This window comes from Pleurodeles waltl, chromosome 6 (genome assembly GCF_031143425.1).
Source record: "Pleurodeles waltl isolate 20211129_DDA chromosome 6, aPleWal1.hap1.20221129, whole genome shotgun sequence".
NCBI lineage: Eukaryota > Metazoa > Chordata > Amphibia > Caudata > Salamandridae > Pleurodeles > Pleurodeles waltl.
The window spans coordinates 163,586,328-163,612,468 of record NC_090445.1 but is presented as its reverse complement, the minus strand read 5'-3'; the positions used below and the strand labels follow the sequence as shown (position 1 = coordinate 163,612,468).

General features: G+C 42.2%; 1 protein-coding gene across 1 annotated transcript in view; it reads left to right on the top strand.

The window, feature by feature from the left end:
- The window catches only part of PLEKHH3 (pleckstrin homology, MyTH4 and FERM domain containing H3), a 264,118-nt gene that overhangs the window by 126,687 nt on the left and 111,290 nt on the right, over positions 1–26,141 (top strand). Inside the window, exons 3-4 of the mRNA XM_069237720.1 lie at positions 8,081–8,169; positions 25,874–26,065. Of these exons, the coding sequence (XP_069093821.1) occupies positions 8,081–8,169; positions 25,874–26,065 (281 nt within the window). The remainder of the gene's footprint in view (positions 1–8,080; positions 8,170–25,873; positions 26,066–26,141) is intronic.

The window sequence follows — 26,141 nt, the reverse complement described above, 5'->3', positions numbered from 1 at the left end:
GTCTTGTTTACTTCTTTTTTTTTTTTTTTTTTAATAACCAAGTGTACTTTGCGTGCTGTCATCTTTATGTCCATACTGCATGAGAGAAAAAGAGTAAACTACTAGTCCCAGCATGCAAAGTATTTAGGATGAAATCATCTGGATTTATAGTGTTAGATTTCTCATGAAGTGCACAATAGGCAGCAGCTGGGGATTGCTCACATTGCAGTCCTTGGTGCCATGCGATACTCAGAGCCACCTTCTGACACAAAATGCCACCTCATAAGTAACTTAAGGCCACCTCTCCACTACCATAATCTGTGCCAACCAAGCCTAGACTGGCTCAAAAGCTGCAGCGAATTGTGCTCAGTCTGCACATTCACACTTCTTCCAGTAATAAGAACCTGAGTCTTAGAGGGGCTGGACTGGGATCCTTAGATCATTGCCTTTACTAACTGCAGCAGTTCACAGATATGTCTGCCTGAACTTCCCATTTTCCAGGTGGGTCGGTGGGTGGGGGGGGTGGTTGTGGGTGTGTATAAGGTATTTTACCCTCATCACTACATACTTTCATTAGTAAAAACAAGCATTTTCAATGCGACTGGTCTCACATTTGCTCGAGTTAAAGCTATTAGCTTTGTAAACTCCTAACCTGACTTTTCTTGCCAGACAAATGAAAAAAACAACGCAGCACGATTGTGCTATGTAAACCCCAGTGCGATCGCGCTTCGTTTTTTTCTCTTTTCATTTGTGTGGCAAGAAAAGTCCATTTAGGAGTTTACAACGCTAATAGCTCTAACTCGAGCAAATGCAAGACCTGTTGCTATTAGCTTTGTAAACTCCTAACCGGACTTTCCTTGCCACACAAATGGAAGAAAAAAAAACGCAGCATGATCGTCTTTTCATTTGTGTGGCAAGGAAAGTCCAGTTTGGAGTTTACAACGCTAATAGCTCTAACTCGAGCAAATGCGAATCATGTTTACACAACATAAAAAAAACTGTGAGGGGAGAGCAAGCCGGCCCTGGAAAAGCCCCCCTCTGTTTTATTATGTTTGCAAAGGGAGCTGGTGGGGAGGAGGGACTGAACAAGCACCCAGTGTTGAAGTGAAACAGGCAAATGCTAAAAAAAAGTCCCTTACAGTAGAGATAAACAGAACATAGCGTAATTACACAGTACTTTGTGCTGCTCCCAAAGTGAAAAAAGGCAAGACAAAGAGGCAGAACTGACACTAGCAAGCAAGGATTTTTGAAGGACACTGCAACTAACAAATGAAAACGCTGGAACTCACTCTGTAGTATACTTAAAAGTATACAGCAGGCCAAACGCTAATGCTCGAACTAACAAGAATAGATGCACTTTGCAATGTTCTAGAGCTGCCGACTTAATGATCAGTGGATGATAATTAAAGTAAACAGAGACGGAAAGGCTGTCTGTAAAAACGAATAAACTTTCTCAAGACAATTTTTAAAATGTTCTATATCATGTTTGACCCTTGCAAAATCGTAAAACAAGGTGGGCAAATTGGCACTATCTCTTTGAAAAAGGTGGCAACCCTACTTGCCAGAGAGAAATTCTGGGGGTGCCAGGGTCAACTCAGTGCTGCTTGCTGCCTCCATTCCATGCTGCTCAGGCGTCCGGACAAATATCAGAGGCTGTCAGTGTCTTAGAATTCAGGGTTGTTTGCCAGTCCACCGGCCGCAAGTCATGCATCAGTCCAGCTGTTCACAGCTCACTGGCCTCAGGTAATGTTGTTGGTGAGCTGCTTCAGGCTGAGGGTCTCTTGTCCCGAGGCAAAGGAGTCAGACTGCACAGCACTGACTGCTGTTAACCTGCAACGCTGGTCTCTGGCAGCAGAGCTGAGTCCAGTCAGTGCGATGCTCAGCTGTCTCTTAGATACAGTACTCACAGCGCGGGACCCCGGCAGGACCACACAAGTATGCCCTGGCCCCCTAGCACTTTCAACAAGTGGGCAGGTGATGTTTTGTTGATCTGGGGGTCGGGAGGCTGGGAAAAGCGCTCCCTTAAAACTTGCAGGACTAAGCAGGTGAATTTTTTTTTCATCCAGCAGGTGGTCCATGACCTGGTGTTGGCGATTGCCAGTATGGCAGTATGCCAGCATGGGAGGCAGGGGGTCATACAGGACTTCAGGAAATTACAATAATTATCTTCCTTCCTCATCGTCGTCTCCCATACCAGTCTGAGTCACTGAGTGCAGCTGCAGCGCCCGAGGTGAGTGAGGAAAAGGCGCCTGAGTGTCGACCTTTCAGCCTAGGGGCCAATCACTCTGCATGCCATGCTTACAGCAGCAGGAGCCTTGCCGGAAAATAACAGGCAAGGCTGCACCCCAGATCCACGTGGCGCTCTGTCTCTGCTGCCGAGGTTTTGGTACATCTCATCATGATGACCTGCAGAAAAGATGTGGTAGTGGAGCTGATGGTGATTATTGATTCACCAGGCACAGCGCCTCCATTCATCATGGATGCATTAATTTAATAACCTCAGACTGTCACACATGTGCTCTCCACAGCGCAGCACACTTGGTGCTGTAGCTCTTCATAGCGCCTCATCGAGTGGCCGGGACACTAAATATGCATGACTAATTGTTATGATAAGCAGCAGACGCGGTAAGGTTTCAGTAATATTTTTATTTCTGAATCCACAGTAGGAGCGGCGCCTACCACTCACGCTGTCCGTTTCCCGTTCTCAGCCAACTGCCCCCACAACGTTCTCTCCTCCCACCACGCTAGCCCCTACATTCCATCTACGTTTTCTATATTCTACGTTCCGACACACAATGCCACAAACCTTCCCCCACAACAAAATGTAAATACAATTGTTCAGTGAAAATGAACAACGAAACAATAAAGAAATAATTGCAGTAGTATATATGTATATATGTAGACCTCTAACTACAATTTGTATTCAAATGTATTCAAATGTTTAGTGTAACACGAACAACATAAAAAAAATATAGGATTCATTCATTGGTTTGTTACATAGTCTTTTAAATAGGTAGGATTCTTCCTCTCTCTTTCACCACGTCTCAAAGCTGTATCCACATTTACACAACTCTCATGATGAACTGTCTCATCCACTGCATCGAGGGCACTCTCAAATAAGTACCCATTACACCCCTCTGAACATTCCTTATTTTCTTTACTCTCCACCCAAGAATCTTCTCTCCTATATATTGACAAATGCCTTATATTCCAAACTCTACCATCATCCAATTTCCCCTTCTCAACAATTCCAGGTAATTTAACACAGACACTTTGCCCACCTTCAATCCCCTCATACTAGATTTTACATTCTGACACAATTTGGTGCGCAATTGATAATCCTGTACCTTATTCCTCATTTCCTTATCACACTCAACCCCAAATTTCACTTGATTTCTCTCCATTAGCCACCATGGAACTAAGCCAGTAGACGGTTTTCTTCCTCTTAACAATTCAAAAGGCAGCTTTCCCGTCACAGAATGAGGAGTCACTCTGTACAATGAAAGCATATTCCTTAAGGACTGTTTCCACGGAATACCAGAATTAAGGTCCAATTGTATCGTTTCTTTAACAACTCTATTGATTCTGCCGACCCGACTACTCGAAGAAGGGATATATAAAGCCACCTTCGCATTTTTGATACTATTCTTTTTTAAGAATTCAGACATTTTCATCTAAGTGAATTGTACATCATTGTCTGATACAAGAATTTCGTCCCCCACCCTCCGAAATATATTTTCCAAAAATTCTATCACTGTCTCCATGGAAATTTTGCTCACAAATTCCACTTCAGGTCATTTAGAAAAATAATCAATCAATACTATGGCATATGCTTCCCTCGCTGGTAAAGTAGAAAATGGACCCATAAAATCAATTGCAACTTCCTCCAAGGCCTATCCGGTAACTCAACCGGTATTTATGGTGCAGTACAAGTTTTCACACTCTTATCACTCTGGGCACAAATAGCACAATTTCTTACAAATCTGTCACTCATCACATCCACACTAGGCCACCAGAAACATTCTTTCAATTGCCTCTTATTCCTAGACATGCCACTATGACCAATGTGACTTTTTCTTACAATTATATCATGCATCCCTTTTGGGGGGGGGTTATTCTGTCACCCCTTAGAATTACCTCACCACCTAAACCAAGTTCATCCTTTAATTTCCATAAAGCAGCACTTTCACCTCTCAACGCATGTTGACTAAGCCAACCGCTAAGTATGTATCCCTTCACCATTTGCATATCATTATCCTTCATCATTTCTTGATCCCATTCCTGTTCAGTTAACATTGCTTGTCCTGATTCCTCATGCAATTCCAATCCCGACAATACATCCTCATAAGTCAACGCCACATCACACTCCGTATCAATACACCCATCTTCAATAGGTAATCGGGACAGACCATCAGCAATAAAATTACTCCTTCCAGGTATATATATATTCCTCTTTGAAAAAATACATTTTCAGGTTAGAAGCAAGTCTTGCAAGTCTTGGTGATAAATTCTTCCCACCACCAGGATGCAAAATATTGACCAAGGGCTTGTGGTCCGTACATAACTTGAACTTCCTTCCCCATACATACATTTGAAATCTTTGTACAGCCTATGAAGCTGCTAACAAGTCCCTCTCAATCACTGAATAATTCCTTTCGGATTGCGATATCGTGCGTGAAGCATACCCTACAATCCATTTTTCATGACCTTTTCTTTGTGATAAGACAGCCCCAATTCCATAGTTACTTGCATCAATTGCAATTACACAATCCATATTCGTTTCAAACAGTTTCAAACATGGAGCTTGTACAATTTCACGTTTAATACAATCAAAACATTCAGACTGTTCCTGCCTCCATACAAACGGAACATTTTTCTTTAAGATTTTTCTCAAATTGTCCACTTCGGCTGCATAGTTCTCTATAAAACATGAATCAAATTCAGTAAGGAATATAAATGACATCAACTGCTCCTTACAGTTTGGCTCAGGAGCATCAACAATAGCCTTCACATGGCTTACCTTGGGACGAATTCCTTTAAGAGAAATGATATGACCCAAATATTCTACTTGAGTTTGGCCAAACCTACACTTCTCTTTCCTTACTGTCAACCCATTCTCACGAAGTATGACTAGTACATCCTTTAAAATCTTGTCATGTTCTGATTTGTCCTTACGATATATTAGGATATCATCCTGAAACACCTTTGCATTCTTCACACCACTGAAAATCCTATTAATTTCTCTTTGGAAAAGAGCAGATGCACTTGCAAGGCCATAAGGCATCCTCCTGTACTGAAATGCACCCTCTGTTGTTATGAATGCAGTATAATGTTTGGAGCTTTCATCCAATTCAATCTGATGATAAGCGCTATATAAGTCTATGGTGGAAAACATTGAGGCTTGGCACACAGATGACACCAATTCTTGTAAATTCGGTAACAGGAATGTATCAATCTAAATCGCTTCATTCAAGGACCTCAAATCGACACACAATCCGAGATCCCAATTCCCCTTTAGAGATATCACAATCGGAGATATCCAATCCGAACTCTCAATTGGTTCAATTATATTTTTCTCACACAAATCCTTTAACATTTACGTAATACAATTTTGTGTTTGAATTCTTTGTTTACCTAAACTAATGCATTTTAGTGAGGTGACGTGGACATCAAAACTAAAATTCTTTAGACTAACCCCTGATGCGTGGTACCTGGCAGGGCTGTGTGGCGTTCACAGTAAGTTATTTTACAATGTAAAAAAGTTTAAAACTAAATGTTTCAAAGCTTCTTTCTTATGCTGGCATGGAGAAGTACCCCAAACAATATATACACACAGTTCCAAAACGCTAGAAAAGAACTAAAAAAAGAGAGGGTTGTGGTTTACTAGGCCAAGGTTTCCAAAAAAGGGGGGAAGCAATATGCTTAAAGCAAGAGCCCTCACTCACCTTCCGGTGACATGCTTCATCATAGGGCTATGCTCCTCGTCAGGCCGGCACTGCAATGCCTGACGGGCCCCACAAAGGGGCTCTTTGCCGGAGATCTTTTGACAAATGGTGTGAAGCCGGTCAAGTCGTGAAAGAAAGGATTGGTATGGAAAAAATTAAAAATGGCTAGGGGTAAAAATTAGTCTTTTATTCTGATATTTATACCCCTGACATGATTAAAAACACTACATAGGGGTATGGTAAAATAAGGACTACATTCCCTAAACAAAAAATATAAACAATTTACTAGGATTCATAGTAAAGATGGTACAAAAGGAGAGTACACAGAGTCACTGTGTTACTCAATCAAAGGGTCAACATGTTTCTCGCTATATTGAGTCAAAAATGATCTCATGCGATTCTTCAGGATCTAAGTACGTACCTAATCCTTATGAAAAAAAAATTCTGTGAACTGATTAGTTCGAAACCCTCCAAGTATTACTGGTGGGCCCCATCGGGGAGGTGTCAGGCTCAGAGATCCATTATGAATTGGTATAGAACCACAAGTGTTGGTTCACCTATGAGCAGTGTTTAGGGAATGTAGTCATTATTTTACCATATCCCTATGTAGTGTTTTTAATCATGTCAGGGGTATAAATATCAGAATAAAAGACAAATTTTTACCCCTAGCCATTTTTAACTTTTTCCATACCAATCCTTTCTTTCACGACTTGACCGGCTTCACACCATTTGTCAAAAGATCTCCGGCAAAGAGCCCCTTTGTGGGGCCCGTCAGGCATTGCAGTGCCGGCCTGACGAGGAGCATAGCCCTATGATGAAGCATGTCACCGGAAGGTGAGTGAGGGCTCTTGCTTTAAGCATATTGCTTCCCCCCTTTTTTGGAAACCTTGGCCTAGTAAACCACAACCCTCTCTTTTTTTAGTTCTTTTCTAGCGTTTTGGAACTGTGTGTATATATTGTTTGGATATATTATTGGGAGACATACACACTGGACCAGGAGTTACTTTTTCTCCGATTCTCCCACTCTGCCCCTCCTTTATGAGTTTGATGATGGAGAAGTACCCTCCTGATACCTCTACTGTTAACACTTCTGTCTCTTTGATTTATTTTGTCCAGTGATAGGATGCAGTAGAATCTATTTCAGAATGTATGCCAGTTGTGAAACATTTCAGCATATAAAATGTGATGCTACAGCATTTTACAGATTTATGCAGGTGTAAAAGGAGTTTGAGATGGAGAGAGCCTGCTGCCTTTACTATATTTCTGTTAGTTAAACTTATTCTAAATGCCTCCTTTCATTTAGCATTTTTAGAAATAATTTTAGAGGGGCAGAGTGATGTCATGTCCAGAGCTGAGAAGTGGTTGAATTGGCTGGGCACTGGGGTTCTTCTTCGAAGAGGTTTATAGAATTCTGATACACCTTCAGTCGCTCTTTGCCACCTTCCAAGCATTGCAGTGTGCCAGATAATTATTTACTTAGGTGATTGAACTCACTGGGTCCATATGTTTGCCCTGTATTCAAATCAGAAGTGAATTTATTTGTGATACGATCACTGAACGTAAAGGTACACCATAACTTGATGTACCCAAGAAGCTAACTAAGCGACATTTCAGAGAAAAGAAATTGCTATATTCTGGACCCAGCACTAGAAGGCAAAGGAATGCACAGCATTTGAACCTATGATACTACAAACCACTTCTTACACGTAAGTAATGATTACCTTTCCAACAAATAACTGTTGCTCTTTCACAATTGCTAAGGATTGGAAGAGTAGCCATCCACCCTTATTAGCAATGGTGGAGTGAGATAATATGAATTTACACTAATGAAGCATAAGGTTGCAGAGGTGTAACATACCCTGAATAGATTCTTGCAGACCGGGAGGAGTTTAACCCATAGAACTATTGTTTTACAAGAATGTGAGAGTTGGAAATATAATTTGCGAATTAAATATAGATTTGGTATCACAAAACGTTTGTTTCTATATCGCATGTAAAATTTTCTCTTGTATTTGTGGCACTAACTTCAATCGAGTTAAAATTTATATAAAAAACAAATATTCTGTGGGTGGCAGTCTGGCATGACTAAGCCAGTGTATGAATTAAATGAGCAAGAGGCTTATGCTTTGCAAATGTTCTTGAACTTTTCCCTCTAGGCTAATACATGTGTCGGAAGAGATGCGCAGTCTGATCACTGAGAAGAGCAAGGGCAAAACTGAGGATGAGCCAGACATCCTCGTGAAAGGTGAGTGTATCCCCTGTTTAACCTACTTAATGGCATAAAATAGCGTTTTCTAGGTAGGTGAAGGTGGCTTGACGTTCCTATAAAGAGGTATTGGGGCAGTTTGACTTGGTTGTAAAGCACAAATACCTGATAAATGCTAAGATGTTTCAGTGAGCATTCACAACTCTCATGTGCTGTTAACTGCAGGTCATAAGTTTAAATCCCAGCAAGGGCATTTCAGGCCACTATCATTTAGGGGCCGATAAACTGAGTAGTAACTTTATATGGAGTAATAATAATAGCATTTATTTACAGTTCTAAATGTCTCCAAAACTGTTTTTGAAGGGCTTTATAGCAGCCTTTCGTCTCATTTTTTTCAATCTATATCTTATACATTTGTTACTTAGACTGTATTTTGTCCTCTTTTCCCTTGCTTCCTTACTCCAGCTTAGTTTTTGTCTCACTCTTGCTTTTCTTTCTGTTCCTTCTTAGTTTAGCTTTTGTTGCTCGATTTCCTGTTCTTCCACATTCTCCATCTTACCCTTTGTCTGCCTTACCTTCTGTACACCCCATTCTCTCAAATTACCACCCTCCCTTGCTCAGTTTTTCTTTCCCTCCCTTCTTCTCTAGTTCTCCTTCTTTCAATTGTTTTTTCTCTTTCCTCCGTTGAGCTCTGTGTTCCACTCTTTCTTTTGCCCTCCACTTTATTTTTCAGTCTACCACTTTTGCCCTCTCCTTTTTTAATGTCTCAATACCTTGCATCTCCCCTTCAGCATCCATTTTTCTTTTCTATCTTGTGTACTTCTATTTTGTCTTTCACAGTAGCTTCACATTCTTCTTTTTGTCTCATCAATTTGCTAATTGCCCTTAGACGCTCCATTTTTTGTTTGTTCATCTTATCTCCCCGGTCACACTTCCTCGTTATCTATCTTTCTATAATTTATTTCCCCCTCTCCGGCAGCTAATGTTGTGTGTTTTGTTTGTGATCGGAAACTTGCCTTGAAAAGAAAACATTCAGTTTCCTTCAGTACACCAATGCATCTGTTGTTAAAATCTTTGTGTAACCCGATGGAGTAAAACTCAAATATCATGGCGCTTTCGCTCAGCCCATCATCCTACTGACATCTTACTGGGTGCCATTGCCTTAGCTAATAATTTACACGCCATCAGTGCCCAAAGAAGAGCCATTTCGTAAACTATGGTTGTATAAATGGATTTATTATTTTTATTTATCTGCTGAACTGATATCGCATTAAGAAATGCAAATCAGACTGTACTTTGAAATTCTAGCTCTGTCTTAGTGGTTTGTTTGCTGCTCTGTACTCATTTTAGTAAGGCTTGGTCTCCTTTAAGTTCCCTGAAGCCTCCTGGGATGCATGTTGCACTATTCAGAGTTCCTGGACAAGTATCCCAGTCAAAGGCACGCAGAATTGTTCGCAGGACTTTTGATGGGACGTAGAGTTGTGCAAGTAGCCAAGTTCTTAGCAGTGAAACCAGAAATCTGGAGTTCTATTCCTGGCTCCTCCTCTTTAACAACTCTCTGTGAGCCTGGATTAAATGTTTTTATTGCTCTGCACTCTAATTCCCAAATCCAGCAAAAATTGTGAGGGCTTTGAAACATTTGTAAGCACCACTTTTTGGAACACAGGCTTGAGCTGCAGTAACTGGATCGATTAATGACTGAGCAACAGCAAGCTTTCAGGCACAAGGAATACTTGCAGGTCTCGTCGAGAGACGTGAGGTACAGATGGCCTATTTCACTTTGCCATGTGGATGCGGGATCCATGCTCCCCGTAGCCAGCACTACAGGCAACATAACTGGCCCTAATACCAAAGGCACTTTGGACTCTGTAGTACTCTTATGTCCTTTCGTTTGCCAATGTGAATTATCCCAAAACATCTTAAATGGGAATAAAATGGGAGTATTAATATACAATTTGTACAAATGGAAAGCACTATGCACTCGTTTACTAATAGAGAGCAGGACTTTCAGAGCCAATTAACAATGGCGTGTAAGAGTATGTAAAAGTGTACTCGTGTGCCACAGGAATCCCTCCAGTGCCCTTTGTCCATGGCCTGCCCTTCAGGAGGTGACTCTCTTACAAGGAAATCCTCAACTGCAACTAGTGTTTCTCTTCTGAATCACTGCTGTCTCCTTTTGGCTGAAGGGGGTGCAGCTAATACTACTAGAAGTAACAAGACAAGCAGGCTGCATTATTACCAATGTCAATCAATCAGAGTTTATAAAGCGCAGCTACTCACCTATAAGGGCCTCAAGGCGCTAAGGGGGTTGTCCTCTGAGCTTCAGTCAAGAGCCAGGTTTTAAGATCCTTCCTGGATTGGCGTAGCAATTGATCCTGGTCCTATTGTTCCTGCTCACAGTTCCACGGTACCCTCTAGGTAGGACTTGGCCACCAGTTAATGTAAGATATGCAGATCCACATATGCTCCTAGGGAAAGACGTGTTCTATATGTAGGTGGTTCACCCACCAAAAGCAAAGGATGTGCCTGCTGAGGCTCCAGACACAAGTGACTCTCAGTCTGTCCACATGCCACTCGTTAGGGGGCACATTCAGCCATAGGCCAATGGATATCTGTGAGGTATAGGAAAACCCGGGGGCCCTCTTTACATTATTCAGGGGAGGGAGCATTGTTTCGCCCGGCCTGCTTGCTCTGCTAGAAGGCTCCTGGAAGCTGCACATGCGCTGCACCCATGCCAGCGCCACACGGGTGTATTTCACTTTTTTCTACCATACTCCACGGGCGGGCCTCCCCCTCCCGTCCATGGCCCACTTTCACGGGAACGACCACCAGTTCTTATGAGCAGGAGCCTTGATGCCCTGTTGCCCCTTTACCACTTCCATCATTGCGCGCGCGGGTTATAGAACGTGCGGGGGCTTTGACGGCTGGGAGGTGGCAGCGGGCATTCCGAGGGAAGTTGTACTAGGAGCGTGTAATAAATCTTCAAACGTCCTACCGTGGTTTCCTGTTATTACACCATCCAAGGCCCCGTTTCACGGGGACAGCCAGCAGTTGTTATGCCCATGAGCCGCCTGGAGGTGAGCGTCGAGGGCCCCCCATTCCTGCTTTGCTGTCAGCAGCCAGTGTACATAAATTAAGCAGCCTGGCGCTGGTCGGAACACATTTGTAAAGGTGCTCGATGACACGTGTTGGTGCACTGCTGGTGACCTTCGCTCCTGTTACATTAATATCAGCTGTGTAGCTCTGGTATTGGCATAGCTTCGTAGCGCTGTGTTGCCATGAGAGCATATATTCACCTAGTTCTATTTTGTATTCTATTTCCCGAGCAGACTTTGAACAGAGCACAATGTTCTCTGGATACGCTTGAGTGTTGAAGTTCAGATGTGTGTTGTCTCTTGCTGTGCCTGTTATGGTGTGAAGACCACCCTAGACTGGTGGATTCGGTCCTAGCTAATTTAGAATGTTTTATTTTGGTAGTTGTTTTTTGTCCCCGTCGTTGAGTGGCGAGAATGAGGACTTTCAGGTTTATTTTATGTTTTTTTTTTTTTTTACTTGGGGGAGGGGTGGGGAGGCTTGGTGGTGCCTTAAGTAAGATGGCCGTTAGGAACAATTCACCATGTAAGTAAAATTACCACCTGCAGGGAGTCATCCTTTAAGTACAACACCCACTAGTAGAAGTCGACTCTTAGAGACAACTTGCCACTAGGAGAAAGTCCCACCTCGAGTAAGATGGACGCTAGCAGCTCCATGATTAGCTATAGCAAACTGTTGGCACACTGTTATTTTTCCTGAGTTCTTAAATAGTTGAATGATAACACTCGTTTTTAGGTTTGACTAGAGCTGTCGTACGTATTTTTTTCTTTAAATTATAGAATAAGTCTCCTGGTGTTTTTATTTTGAGGTGGAAGGTAGCGTGGATGAGGTGCACATTCTTGAGCTTTGTTGTGTGATGTAGTGCCTCACTCATCATCAGGATCCTTAAGTCAGACTAAACTAACTAGTAGATGAACCACAATAATACCATTGTTTACACTAGTCACGCATTCTCATTAGAAGACTACAACACCCGCTACTAGCAAAAGGTTGATTAAAACAGCACTTGCATCAGGCAAACTAAAGCTAGCACAGGTTCGGCGGTGGCCTGCGAGACCCTAGCTCCCCAATGTGAACAACCTGCAGAGACAACGTGTTCAACATTCACACAAGTTAGGTTGAATAACCACAAACCTCAACCCTTTTGGAACAACTCCATACGGATAACCTACTCCCACCCACATCAACTTGTGATTCTGGTCGGAGTTAAACAGTGGAAACCCTACTGGACGAACCACAGTGCAGATTGAAGTCTTTACAAAGCACCAAGAGGTTAAGTTATTCCAGAATGCTAGGATGTACAAATACTCAGTGGCATAACATAAGTTCCCGAAAAAACGCATACTGGTTATCTCTAAAGTTCTAATGGACCACCAGCTGGAGGGCCGAAAGACTGTCCTACGTTGCGGACAGTTTAAAGCAGATACGTTTGCCTAGGATCAAAGATGTGGGGTGAGGTACTCACACCCTAGTGCAGCTTTGTGGAAATTGACTCTTCCAGGTGTTCTGTCAGAACTTGGCACAGCTTGTGGTGCCCGCCCGCAGCCATGGTGAGCAGGCAGCGAGCCAGACAGTTTCAGATGTATAGTGCCAAGTTGTTGCAGCTGCTCACTTTGTCAGGCTAAATAGGAAACTTGGCAGGGAGTGGAGTGAATGTGGCCTCTGTGAGCAGCCTGATCCTCACCTCCTGCACTCGCCCAACTCTCCAGACTCCTGAATTAAAGCAAAAGGTGCCTTTCCCTGGGCTGGGTGGAGGAGTGAAGGAAAGCAAATCCTCCATTTCCTAGAATTCTCCTCAGTTTTAACAGACTTCAGTGTCCTATCAAATGCTCTGCCTCCTTCACAGAAGACTGGGGAATGGTCAAAGAGGTACACTTTCTAACTCTCTCACGTGCAGAAGATTAGAATGGAAGTGTGGGGAGTGTATATGTAAATCATTCATGAGGCAGTCTGAGGAGAATAAGATATGGTAGTCACGTATCTTTAGCTTAGGTCTCTAAAATGTAACAACATATCTTAAGGAAGGTACATGTAGGAGGAGGTAGGATATTGGTAAAAAAAAAAATGGAAATACCTTTCCAGTCATCATAGGTGTCCACAGCTGCCTTTTCTGTTTAAGAGCTCTATGTAGTTTTCAATTATGTGCATGTTTGAAACTGGATAACAGATTACATGCTCATACCTCTGACTGAGCATGTAGGTTTCATTGTATGACTATTTGCTCTGAAGCTTGTTTTATTTGTGTCTGAGAATGTGTTGGCCTGTACATGTGTGCAGGCTGCCTGCTGTGAGGTGGCCATCTCCTTACCATAACCTAGTATTTTCATGTGCCATACTGGTGGCCTTCACTGGCATTATGGATAGCATCCATGACATAAATTTGGGCATCCAAGGCATAATGATGTCCATCACTTGCTTAAGCTGGGCATGTATAGCATTGTCATGATCATCGCTAGTCCAGATATTGTGATCATCTCTGGCATCTGGTATTTGGCGGGCAACCCTGGCTTCGAATTGATATCTCCAACATGTGGGGTGTATAAATGGCATTTCGTGTGCGTCTCTGATGCCAGGGGAGCACTGCTGACAACTCGTAGCCAGCATTGATAATATGTAAAGTTGTTATGGTTACATGTGGGCATTTGATGCATAATTCATCAATGTGGGAGCGTTAGTACTCGTGAGTTCTAGAAACAAATAAGTTGTGCTTTTTGGGAAGCACTGTTAAAAGTGGAAAGCTGTTTTTAGAGATAAATAGAGCATATTTTTTGAAAATGCCTGGAATTTGTGGAGAAATTGTGTGGTCCATAAAAATAAGAGCATCTTAGTGGACATCGGCTCCTTTTAAAAAATGCTTCTTGTTTGGCAGTGTAAGTGTTAAGATGTTGGTCTGCTGTTTCTTGTTGGCACCCACTCCTGTATTCCCAGCCATTCACAGGGGGGTCACACATTGCAGCCAGATTAATATGTATTAGATAGTGTATAATCACCCCACCCCCCAATGAATGTGAAATTTGTGACGGGGGACCTATTAGTACATAGGTTGCATTGCATGTTCAATACCCATTCGCACACCAGTCCATATGGAAATTGCCCATCATGCTTTGCTGATGAGTCTTTCTGCATCGGGCCCACAGTTATGTATTTTCAGAATTCGGTAGGCTGATGTCAGAGCAAGGATTAGTTTAGTGTCCATCGATGGGAAAAAAAAAATTGAAGGCAAATTTATTGAATTGAACTTGCATTTCTATAGTTCATACCACCTCTGAGAAGGCGTTGAAGCTCTTTACAGTGAATAGCATGCTACCAAGGATCCCAGATGTTGTGGTCAGTATATTGGTTATTGGGGTTTGTCTCGCAGCTTAAAGGAAATCATTCCATACAGGTATGCCAGTTTCTTAGTGGTATATCAGTGATCTAGGAATGATCATCAGTGGGGGCTATGTGAGAAGCAAATGCTTGCTGAAATGAATAGATATTGTTAGGATTTCAAAAAAATCTCAAGACAGATCGGATTGACATTTAGAATATTTTCTGTTCATAACATGTGAAAGGGAAGCAAAGGTGCATTCAAAATAAATAAGTGATGGGAAACGTACCAGTTTAATTCAAGGTCAAATGTTCGTGCAGAAATTTCCCTCTCCCAGGGTTTTTCCAAAACACTTCTGGCGAGGACGGGTTTGCGTGGCACACCATTGGAATTGTATTGGAGGTAGCAAGGAGCCCCTCCCTAAATTTCCTGTACCTTCCTCAGTGCAATCCGTGGCGGCTCACTCCACCAGCCAACACTGGCTTAAATTCTTGTTTGCTTCAAAAATATGTCTGGGCACCTAATGTGTGGTGGCTGTATGCCCTGGGTCTCTACACATTTAATATGACTGAGGATAACTAATATAAAAACACAAGGTACTGCATGTTGCGCAATGGCTATGGCTTCTACCTACCCTACCTCAACTCTTTCAAATCTCTGATCCTCTCGCCCAACTGTGGGACTTAGGTGAGCGAGTGGTCCCCATCCAATGGGAGCTATTGATGAGGAATGTGTTTTCCAGGGACCATGTGAGCTGAACCGTTTACTTGGAGTGTGTTTTTCATATCCCAGTATGTAATGAGTATTACTCTATTCTAAACTTATTTGTGCCTAAGGCACTTATTGTGGTCAGGCGATGTTGATTAAGGAAATGCTATGGATTCCCACGGGAATGCTCCCCCTAGTTACGGTATTTAAATTGAGCAGTCCTTACCTAAAGGGTACTTGGAATTACATGCAAATAGTTTTGAAGTGTGCAAATTCAATAGGATTTCGACCCATAATTCAGCACAAAAATAATTTAGTCAACTGAGTAAAGACTGCTTTAGGCTTCATCTGGCACCCGCCAGGAAAACTCCCTTGTTCCGTACTATGGTTGCGATGGAAATGGACTAGAAAGGCATACCAGTGACTGCGGAAAGGCGCTGCAGTGCCATACTAACTGCAGAGGTATGCTGTATAAGTGCCAATTAATAGCAACAATGTCACAAGGCGCACTGAAGTGGTGGTTGGGCAGCATGGAAGTGCTACGTAAGACACAAATTAGTTAAATTGACAATGTGAGCGTCCTGATCAGGTACGGCCAGATAACGTACACTCAGTGCTTAGAAAGACTACACAAGATGGCTCCATGTTCCCTATCTGGGCTTTCTTTAAACATTCTTTCTTTACCATTATATGTGAACACGTAATCTGGAGCTTCTCAGCCCCTCAATCATAACCGTAATGTGGTCATCAGAGAGCAGTGATGGAATCGCCTGATGGAGGGCCATCAAGTCAACTAACTATCTGACGTTGAAAACATTGTTTTGGGGAGCTACAGCAGCGCAGAATCTGGGAAAATTGAGTAGTCAGAACCAGGTTTGAGAAAACTTGCTCCAGGCCAGTTGGTTCTGTTCTCATAAACCAAAACTGCATCTTCACAGAATGCATTGTGGCTCTGTTTGAAAAACTAGAACTGGAAGCACAGTGCCCCATTATACAAGGGGCACTGGAATTATGCAGCAGCCATGTTTTTTGCAAAATTAAATATTTTGGCGCATTTGCCACATTTTCCATCATATAATGCATACTCTGCAGATTTTAACAAAAAAAAAAATGTTTGTAGCTGAAACGGTTCTCTAAAAGTGTAGTGGCACGTCGGGTTGCACAGTCGAAGGCCCTTTGCAAAGCTTGATCACCTTTGTGTTGTTTATTGCTAAACCTTGGTGTTAAACTGGAAGTAATGAACTGCGACCAATGCCCAGTCAATGGTAACAAGTGTAACAAGCATTTGCAATACATGGGTCTCACATTTGCTCGAGTTAGAGCTATTAGCATTGTAAATTTCTAACTGGACTTTTCTTTACAAACAAACTGAAAATTAAAAAAAGTAAAACAGTTGACAAAAGCGCCACTGCTGCCGTGAGCATGAGCGCAAAGGAGAGACCCAAAAGGAAAAAGAAGTTCGCTTGCAGTCAAAGTTAACGGCAAAAGTGCAATTATCCATGTAACAGGGTCGATGGTCAAGGCAGTAACAAAACCGCCCCAAGGAGGGACAAATGTAAAGCATTTACCAACGAAAACAAAGGATTTTTGAAAGGCAAGCCCATGAATGAGTGATAGTGATGGACGTGCGGTGGGCGTGGTTAAAAGCCCAGATACATAACAACATGTTGGAAAGACAGCGTTTGTGCGCTGCTATGCTCGACCTAAAATTGACAATATATCAAAGTATTACCATCAGAGGATGTGCCACATTACGCCACATAATTTGCCTTTTCTTGCCGCACAATTTGACCCTGACACATAATTCCAGTGGTCCTGCTTAATCAGTTGTCTGCTAACATTAAATTGTTTCTAGAAAATTCTTTCAGCTCATAGATTCTCTAAGTAGGGTAGGACTTTCTCACCCTTTTAGAGTGAGCTGAAGATAAAAGACTCCTCACAATCACTAAATCACAAGGACTTCGTCTGTTCCCAAACACTTGCCCTCCGCTCTCTTCTCTTTCTTCTCAGGGTACTTTATTAAGCATGAACCTCACCCTCTGTTTTTGGGTCTTAACCTGCAGACAGCTTGATCTATTAGTTGTCGATGACCTATCGTGTACAGTACCAGTATTTACAATGGGCTTTAGGACAGTGTGTTGCTTATTATTACTAGGCTTTCTTGTAAACCTCATTTGTATGCTTTTTATGTGACGGTTTTCCTTCCTGTTCTTGTGTTTGTTCCTCTCCAGAGCAAAGCTTCTTTACCATTTTTCCGATTGGATGGTACTCTCCTGCTTTGCGTTCACATACACATAATAATGCAGTGCCTGCCATTTAATTTACTCCTCCAAGATGGCAGACGTCCATTTTGGAGCAGTAAATTAAGGACATTCTCTAAACAGGAGCAGCCTTGAAAATTACAGCTGTTGGGCACTCAAGAAAAATGAAGGAGGTTGCGGAAGTAACCATGAAGCTGGAAGGCAGCAACATGGAGAGTGAAGGGCAGGCATGTGAGGGGGGGAAGCAGCACCATTGGAGGGAGCAAGGAAACACCTCCCTAATGTATACATGCTCACGTTTTTTTTCTTTTGGATAAACTTAGCAAAAGCCAAATGGCGCAGAGGGGATGCCTATTGACTTCAGAAGTGTTTGTTTCTTTTTGTTCCTATGCATGTAGTTTGGACTTCAGAATATGACAATCTGAACTCCCACTGTAGATATAAAAAGGAAAATAATCAAGCCTGGGTTTGATGCTCACACCTACAATGGGACAATCTGTGAAATAATCACTGTGAAGGAGACGTGTTCAGTCAGAAGACTTCGCTAAACAAATGCTTGTCACCTAAGTCCGCCTTTGGCAGACAAAGGCACTGAATGTAACGTTTTGTATTTTCATCATTGACTCTAAAACGGGCTCCTTTGGGTTGAGCGAGAAGACTTTGTTTACTTTGCCTAGTTTTTGTCCCACGCCTAGTTTAAACCGGATACATTATAAGCATCAAAAAGTTAACTTTAAAAAAAAACTATTCATCTGAAAGCTCATGAAAAGCCCCACCCTGCTTACAGAAGGGAGCGCCCTGTGCCCAAGTAGAAAATTTTAAACGATTTAGTTTTCCAAGAAAAGTAGTGAACTTTCAACAGGAAATAATAAACTGTTGTCGGGGGAAATCATCTTGCTAAAACTAAATTGACATCAAGTATAATATGTGCATAAGAAATACATACACACACAAATACATTTCTTGTTACTTTCTATGGTCACTAACGGACGAGAAACATTAGTTTTAGATCTGAATAATGCTTGATGGACGGTTGTGAGAATATAAATCACACCGTTCATTCAGTAAACCTGTCAAAGTTGTAGGAAAGTGCTCTGTGACTAAACTATACTACCACTGGCCACATCCACCCGCTGCCGGCAGTAATGGCCTTGTGAAGTTTAAAGGATAATGTCGATAGATACTTTGCTTTTGGGGACCCCTCACCAGGAAGGTTTGCTCCTGTGGTGAAAAGGAAGGGCGCCAAGTATGTACACTTGATCTTGCAGAATGCCAATCACAAAGATGTGTTTGGAAGGTTGAATGCCAATCTGTCACTCTTCATCGGGCTTTCTAGAAGCATCTCATAATACGACATCTAGAAAAAAAAAAAAAACGAAGATGGGCAGCCTCGGCTTAAAGGCCAGTATCCAGTCATTTGACCGTCTTTTGCATAACCACTAAAGAGCAAATCGTGTGTCGTGAATGAAAAGGACAATAATGCGTACTGTTTCTGCCAGACAATAGTGGTACATTGGCTCCTTGAATTCGCCCTTATCTCACTTGGAAGAATTTTTATTGTGTAACAACAAGAAGCTGTTGGGAGAATGCAGTCTTTCTCCCAGACTGGATAAATGACAGTTTTCCTGTGAGTGGTCTCAGCTACTACAAGTCAAAGATGTCTAGGTTCATACCTGCATTTAATCTATGACACTGGTTGCCTGATTCGTTACTTTAGGGGACTCTCAAAAACACCAGGAGTGCACCACGGAAGCTGCAACAGTTACACATTTGCAGATGTAGTCACAAGCTTAAAATACGGATATGCAATTATGCATGTGTAGATGGTTACCAAAAGTGAATTTCCACTTGCTTTTTTTTCCTTTTTCAAAGACAAAATATATATCCCCTGTAGAAAACCATCCCAGTTCTCTACATCCACACAAATTTTGGAGTGGTTTCCTACTAACTCCCACCTTAGAAACGGGTGCACGTAAAACTTCAAACATTAACAGCAATTTAATATGCTGAGAAAAAGTCGGTGAATACCATCAACAGTATAACTTTGTGAGTAAACACAAATCCACATTTTTCAGCCATCAAAATCCTGGAAGTTTCGCAGCCTGCCTATGGGATCAGATTAACTTCTGTGTAATATTATAGCATGCTAGTGGAATATTAGATGTGAGTACATGGATTTAAGATTTTAAATTCATGTTTGTAAATAAAAACAATCTACATTTGCACTTGGGGCCTGATGTAAATTTTGGCAGTCAGCCAGTCCTCTGCCATGGCGACTGAGTAAATTACTCCGTTGCCCTGGCGGAAGTGCTGACTGCCCAAATTTTGAAATGTCCAGCTGGCATTTCAAGCATGGACAGGAACCACCATGAAGGTGGTTCCTGCCAATGGATTGTAACTTTACAGAGCTGGATCTTCTTTTTGAAAATAGAAAAAAAACACTGCCCCCCCCTCAACAAGTGAGTTTCATTCCATGGCGAGCGGGGCATAGTGCACTTTTCAATACCCCTTACTGCCAGGACCGACAGACATTGAAAACGGCTACATGTCTACCCATCTAAATTAGGGTGGGCGGACATCTAGCCAAATCTCTGACTGCACTTACTCTGGGCACTGACGGAGTAGTCTCTGCTGTTGTCAAACTATTGTCCGCTCAATTGATAATCGACCGGGTGGACCATTATGCTGCTAGGAAGGGAACTCCATCGCTGTTGCAATGGAGTTCCCTCTCTGACACATTAAAATCTACCCCTAAATTACACTTGCAAGCTCAACCTAAATATGCATCGTTCTCAGTGAGACTCTGACATGTCTGTGTCAAAACAAGTGAATGCTGTTATGGCTAAGGGAAAGTATTACTAGAATTTAAAGGGGAACATTTGTCCATTTCTGGCCGGGTCAGACACAGCTAATATTGCAAGAGCGATAGTTGGATTAAAAACAGAATGTTTCAATTTACGCCCTACAGCCATCACCTCAGAGAACCTCCAGAAATGACAGCTCTTGCAAAACTCAACAGCACAATTTGGTCATCAATGTACCCATGTGTAGGCTCATAATAACCACATTGAAAAGACTGCACTAGCTTGATGTGAAGGCCAGGTTTAAGTTCAAAACACCTGGCTTATAAAGTGATTTACGGCTTAGCTAGGCAGCACCTCCAGGACAGATTTAAATGGTGCAGCTTAACTTGTTAAGATCAGGTGTGCTTCAGGGCGCTGGAACACAGAATATGAAAATGATTGCTCCATCCCTGTATTCAAGGAATGATTAAACACCTTCCTCCTTGGGGGTCTTTTTCGTCTCTGTATCAGTGCCTGCATGCCAAGTTCTGAGTGTCTCTCATGTTATAATAAGAGATGATGTTCATGATGACGCCTGTTTTCATCCCGTCCTTGCTGGTCCTTGTAAGAGTTAGAAAAGTGAAACCATGAGTCATATTGTGCATAGTGCTGGTGGCTAAATGCCAGGACTGGCTAAAGGTGGCCCTCCCGACTAGAGCCTCTGTGGTAGGTTTGATTGTAATTTTTCTGGGATGACTCAGATGCGCACCCTCTCCTGTGCACCAGTTCGAACCACTGGTGTCATGCTGATCTATAAGGGCCCGAACCATGGCACGTTATCAGGATAACCACTGTGTCAATTATTTCCACTTAGATTCATTGTATGTAAATGTATCCTTTGTGGATATCCTGAAAATCTGTCCAGGAGTCGCCCCGTTTGAACTCAAATTGGGCAACTTTGGTTAAAGTGGGAGTCCATGATTGGGAAACTGTTGGTCATAAAACCCTCAACCAACCAACGAACCACAAGGTTAACCATGTACCAGACGGCGGCCAACGTTACTTACCATTGTAGACTATGAATTAGCAACCAGGGTTAAAAAGTCTAACAGTTTGTCCATACAGTTTCCCCATGCTGCTCATCCAATCTCTCTGCCTTCTTTCCTTCATTATTTGTTCCTGTAGATAGTCTTTTTGTAGAGGGTGATGGGAGTGATGAATGTGAAGTTATTATCTGCAATTTAAATAAGTGGTTTATTTGTTCTCTAATGGGTTATTAAACCAATATGTGGCAGTCTGTGCAAGACTGTTCTCCAAACCAAACCAAAATCGGTTTATAGAGTGCAATTTATCACCCCTGGTGGGGGGGCGGGGGGGGTATCCAGGTGCTGTGAGTCGAGGCTGTGAGCTGGTTAGGTTATTCCTCAAAGAGCCATATCTGAGCATTCTCCAGAATTTGGCGAGGGTGGGTGTGGATAGTAGGTAGGTCGTTCCCGTTCTTGGATGCGATGAAGGAGAAGGTGCTTTGGGTACTCGGATTCTCGGAATATGGACGAGGGTGAGGTTGGTTGGTCGGAGCTCTCTGGCGGGCTGGTGGAAGGAGAGTCTGTGGTTGATGAGGTTGGGTCCGATGTTGTGGAGGGCTTTGAAGGCCACAGTGAGGACCTTGAACTTGTATCTCTTGTGTACGGGCAGCCAGTGTAGGTCCATGAGGTGGTGTGTGATGTGGGTTCTTCTGGGTAATTCCAGGACGAGTATTGCTGCTGTGTTCTGGGTGGTCCGGGGTCTGTGGAGGAGTTGTGCAGGGAGTCCCAGGTATGGGCATTTCCGTAGTCCAGTCTACTAGTGACGGTGGACTAGGTTACTTCCTTTCTCGATTCGGTGGGGATCCATTTGAATATTTTGCAGAGAATGCAGAGTTGGTGGAAGTAGGCTGATGCAATGGTGTTTACTTGTCTTCTGAAGGTGAGCTTGTTGTCAAAGATGAAGCCTAGATTTCAGGCGTGTTCTGTCAGGGTCGGGGGGTTGTCCGGAGGCAGCGGCCACCATGAGTCGTTCCAGGGGGAGAGGCTGTTCCCACAGACGATCACTTATGTTTTCTCTGTGGCAGTTGTCTCTCATCCAGTTGGCTACCAAAAAAATTGTACGTTTTGGTTTCTGTTTTTTTTTTACCTGAAAATATTTGTTGTGCTGCAGGAATACCAAGAAATTCTTTGTAGGACTAATTTGTGAAAATAAATATTTTAGGTTTTAGTTGAAGTTTTCTAAGTGGCAAAATCCAGAGCAAAACCATTCCAATGCGTTTTAGGTCTCACCTACCAAAGACCTCTTGTGTACCATACCAAAAACTTAGATCCCAACCATTGCTTACGATTGGTTGGCTGTCACTCATTTGCTTCTTTCTTATTTAATGGCTTGCCTTTCTCTTCTTGTGCCTTTCCTTCCCCCGGAGAATAGCGACTTTATGATCCTTTTGATTGGGTGACTTCTATTCTTCCTCTGGTCACATTCAGGGAAATATTTTTTTGTTTTACCACTTAATGAGACCGCACGTTTACTAGCTCTCTCCCTTATATGCTGCTTCCACCCCCAAACACATCTTGCATGCTCAATTTTGTTCCCTCATCCCTCCTTCCAGGCTCATCCATTGATCTTTTTTTTACCCCACTATACCCTGTCTTTTCTTTATTAAGTTATTTATACCTCCTTAGTCCCAGCTTTAAGCACCCCCTTGACACTCTTGTGCCCCCCGCTTCCTATTGCTTCTGTACCACTCACTGTACTATATATATGTATATATATATATATATATATATATATATATATGTACACAAACACTTACTTTTGTGCCACTGAAATTACATTTTTTTATTTACTTGGTCACATTGCTTCCCCTATCTTACATTGACAAATGAAAAAAAAGGTGCCTACGGAATGATGCGGCCGCCTCCACTGGCAGCCAGGCATTGCTCCTTTTTTGGCTGATCATCAAAAAGCATTGGTAGAGCCAAAAGGTTTTAAAAAAAAAAAAGGAAAGACCCATTGGCTTTACCAGTGCGTGTTTGTTTGGTTACTCTAAACATACATTGTTTATGGCACGGAAGATCAAATCTGTGTTGAAAAGGGGTGGCATGAGTTAAGTGGCAACATACACTGAGTGCAGTATTGATCCCACCTTGTTAGACTTTGTTGTAAACTCAGTTCTGCGTCTGAATAATTGGTGTTTAAGTCGAGCAAACATAGCTATGAAGATACCAAGCACTGTGCATTCTTTTCGAATTTAGAAAACATGCATACCTGTATCAAGTGTATGTCAAGTGTTATGGTACCTCATGTATATCAAGTGGGAACATTAGATGTTTGAATATACATTTACAGTTGTTTTAAGCTCCATATATAGTGTTAAGATTTTTGGCACACGGAGATTACGGTTCTTCTCAATTATGAGGAAGTAGGGATCATTACCATGCCAGGTGAAATGTAATATCCTAGCATGCAGAATTTACCCAGTGCGTTATTTTACTTTGATTTAGAGTTTCCCCTTAGAAAATGGCCAGTGATACCCCCAGGTTCGTTCTTTTTGCACGAAATTCGACGTGTCTCGGTATTTAAATTTCCGTAGGTTATCTGGGGAAAGATCTGCTGAAAGCAAGACACAGATTATTTGTTTTCCTTCCTTTCATGACCTTTGTTAGGCTTAGGAGCATTAGTCATTCACCTGTAAGGTTCTTCTGCAGTATGCTCTCCCTGTTATTTGACTGATTTTTCCATCACGGTGAAGGAGACCGCCTCTCACAGGGACATCTCTAGCTGTCCAGAGTTCATCGGACTCATTTAATTGTACACGTTTGTTCATTAATTTATTTATTCATATTTTGGTAAAGCGTGAACTTTATCTTCAAAAACAGATGTCGGAGCGATGTGCACTCGAGCTAGAGATTTACAGTTCAACAGATGTTCACAAGAGTTAATACCACTAAGATAATGGTGGTACGGAGGCATGCAGCTTACTCGATCTCGACGCAACAAATGTGTATAGTGATGAGTGAGTCATACAGCATTATGGCAGATTACTTTACAGTTAAATCTAAAACAAAATTCATAGGTATAGGAAAACAACGTCAACATTCAGTCATGCCCACAAGTGCAACAGGTTTTCGATTTGATTAACTGGTACACAGAAACGACGCATGATGATTTGAACGCGGCTTTCTGCTAATGTGATTTCCTGATTGATAGTTGCTCTACACGTTACGGTGTTTGAGTACTCAGCAAACATTTGTTATGGAAAAAATAAGGATATCCAGACTAAGTCTGATGAGTTGGATTTACTAGCTTTTTGAAATTTATGTGTAAGCCCTAATGAAGTCTTTGAGACTAATTATCTCATAGGACGAAACACGTGTTGGCTGTTGTTGCAATATGGATATTGGTTCCAAAGATGGCTATTGTTGCTCTGATGGACTTCCTATCTCAAGATTAAATTGAGTTTTGTTTTTCTCACGAATCCCGGTCCGACTGCTAATTTATTGCTATTTGCACTAAACATTAAGTATGGACTATAAACATGTATGAAGGATTGAGCTTCGATTTGTGAGTGCCCTGACATCTGTTTATCACCATAAGTGCAACAGGGTTACAAGGCTTTGAGCAATCAGGGCAGGTATTAAAACATTATTATTGTCTGCCTAACTGGTGATTAAAAAGATAAGTTGTCCACCACCCAAGGCGTTTAACAATAATGTAAGAAAATACAGTTGAAATACAACTCTGCTGCACATTTCTAAGTGATTAACAGTTAATAATTAATTCAGGAGTCGACATATTGCCCGTGTAATGTCCTTTTTCAATAGGAACTTTGGTTCTTGACTTCTGTATTTGAATGCTGTTGTGCATATCCGTAATACAAAAGCCCCATCCCGGCCTCGAGAACAGGGAATGTTCCCAGTGAGTTTGGTTATCAATCAGAATTTTGCCAATTTGGAGCATTCAACATTCCTCAGTCACCATAACAATGACAAATGTGTAAATATCAGAGTTTAACAACAAAGTTATGAAAAAAATCCAGGATAGGCTATAGGTCAGGAGAAAAAAAACACCCTGCAAATTGACTTGTTTATTTCCCAGGCAAGGCGAATGACACATCTTGTGTAGATATGGCACCTGTTGTGCTGACAAATTCCTAAATCTTTTTTTCTCCACAAATCCGGCACAAAACCTCTGAAACAAAAAAGCAATTCCTGAAAGAGCTTGCTAGAGACCTGATTGTATAAGAAAAACTGGAAGTACTATACTATGAATTCTGCTCAGTTTTGTCTGAGAAATGCACATTTTCACACACCCTTAAACGTCATCAATCTAAAGCTCTGTCCTGTCTGGGTGTACACTTTGGGATCAGGTGAGGCTTTGTGGGACAGGGTGGAGTGGCCCTGCTTATTCTTATACATAGTGTAATCCTGCTGCTCCATTTGGAGGTTTAGAAGCTGGGTTTGTTTACCTTATTAGTAGCAGTAGTGAATATGATATTAATACTGTACATTACTAGACCTACAAAATAAGAGAGTATGACCTATCAGTGTATCCTTCAGGTTGGCTGCAGAGGGAAGTGAAGGGTGGTGTGAAAACGCCTTGGATCCGCCTTCGAAGCTACTGGTTTGAGCTCACCCAGGACTCCCTGGACTACTACGCCAGCAGTGAGAAGATCAAACAACTTGGATCTCTCGTCCTGACCAGCCTGTGCTCCGTTAGGTGGCCTGATAAGCAGTCCTACAAAGAAACAGGTGAGGCCTAGTACTGACCACTCTGTGGGGTGGGGAGACCTGCAAAGAAAGCATCATACAAGGCAACAGCGATTGT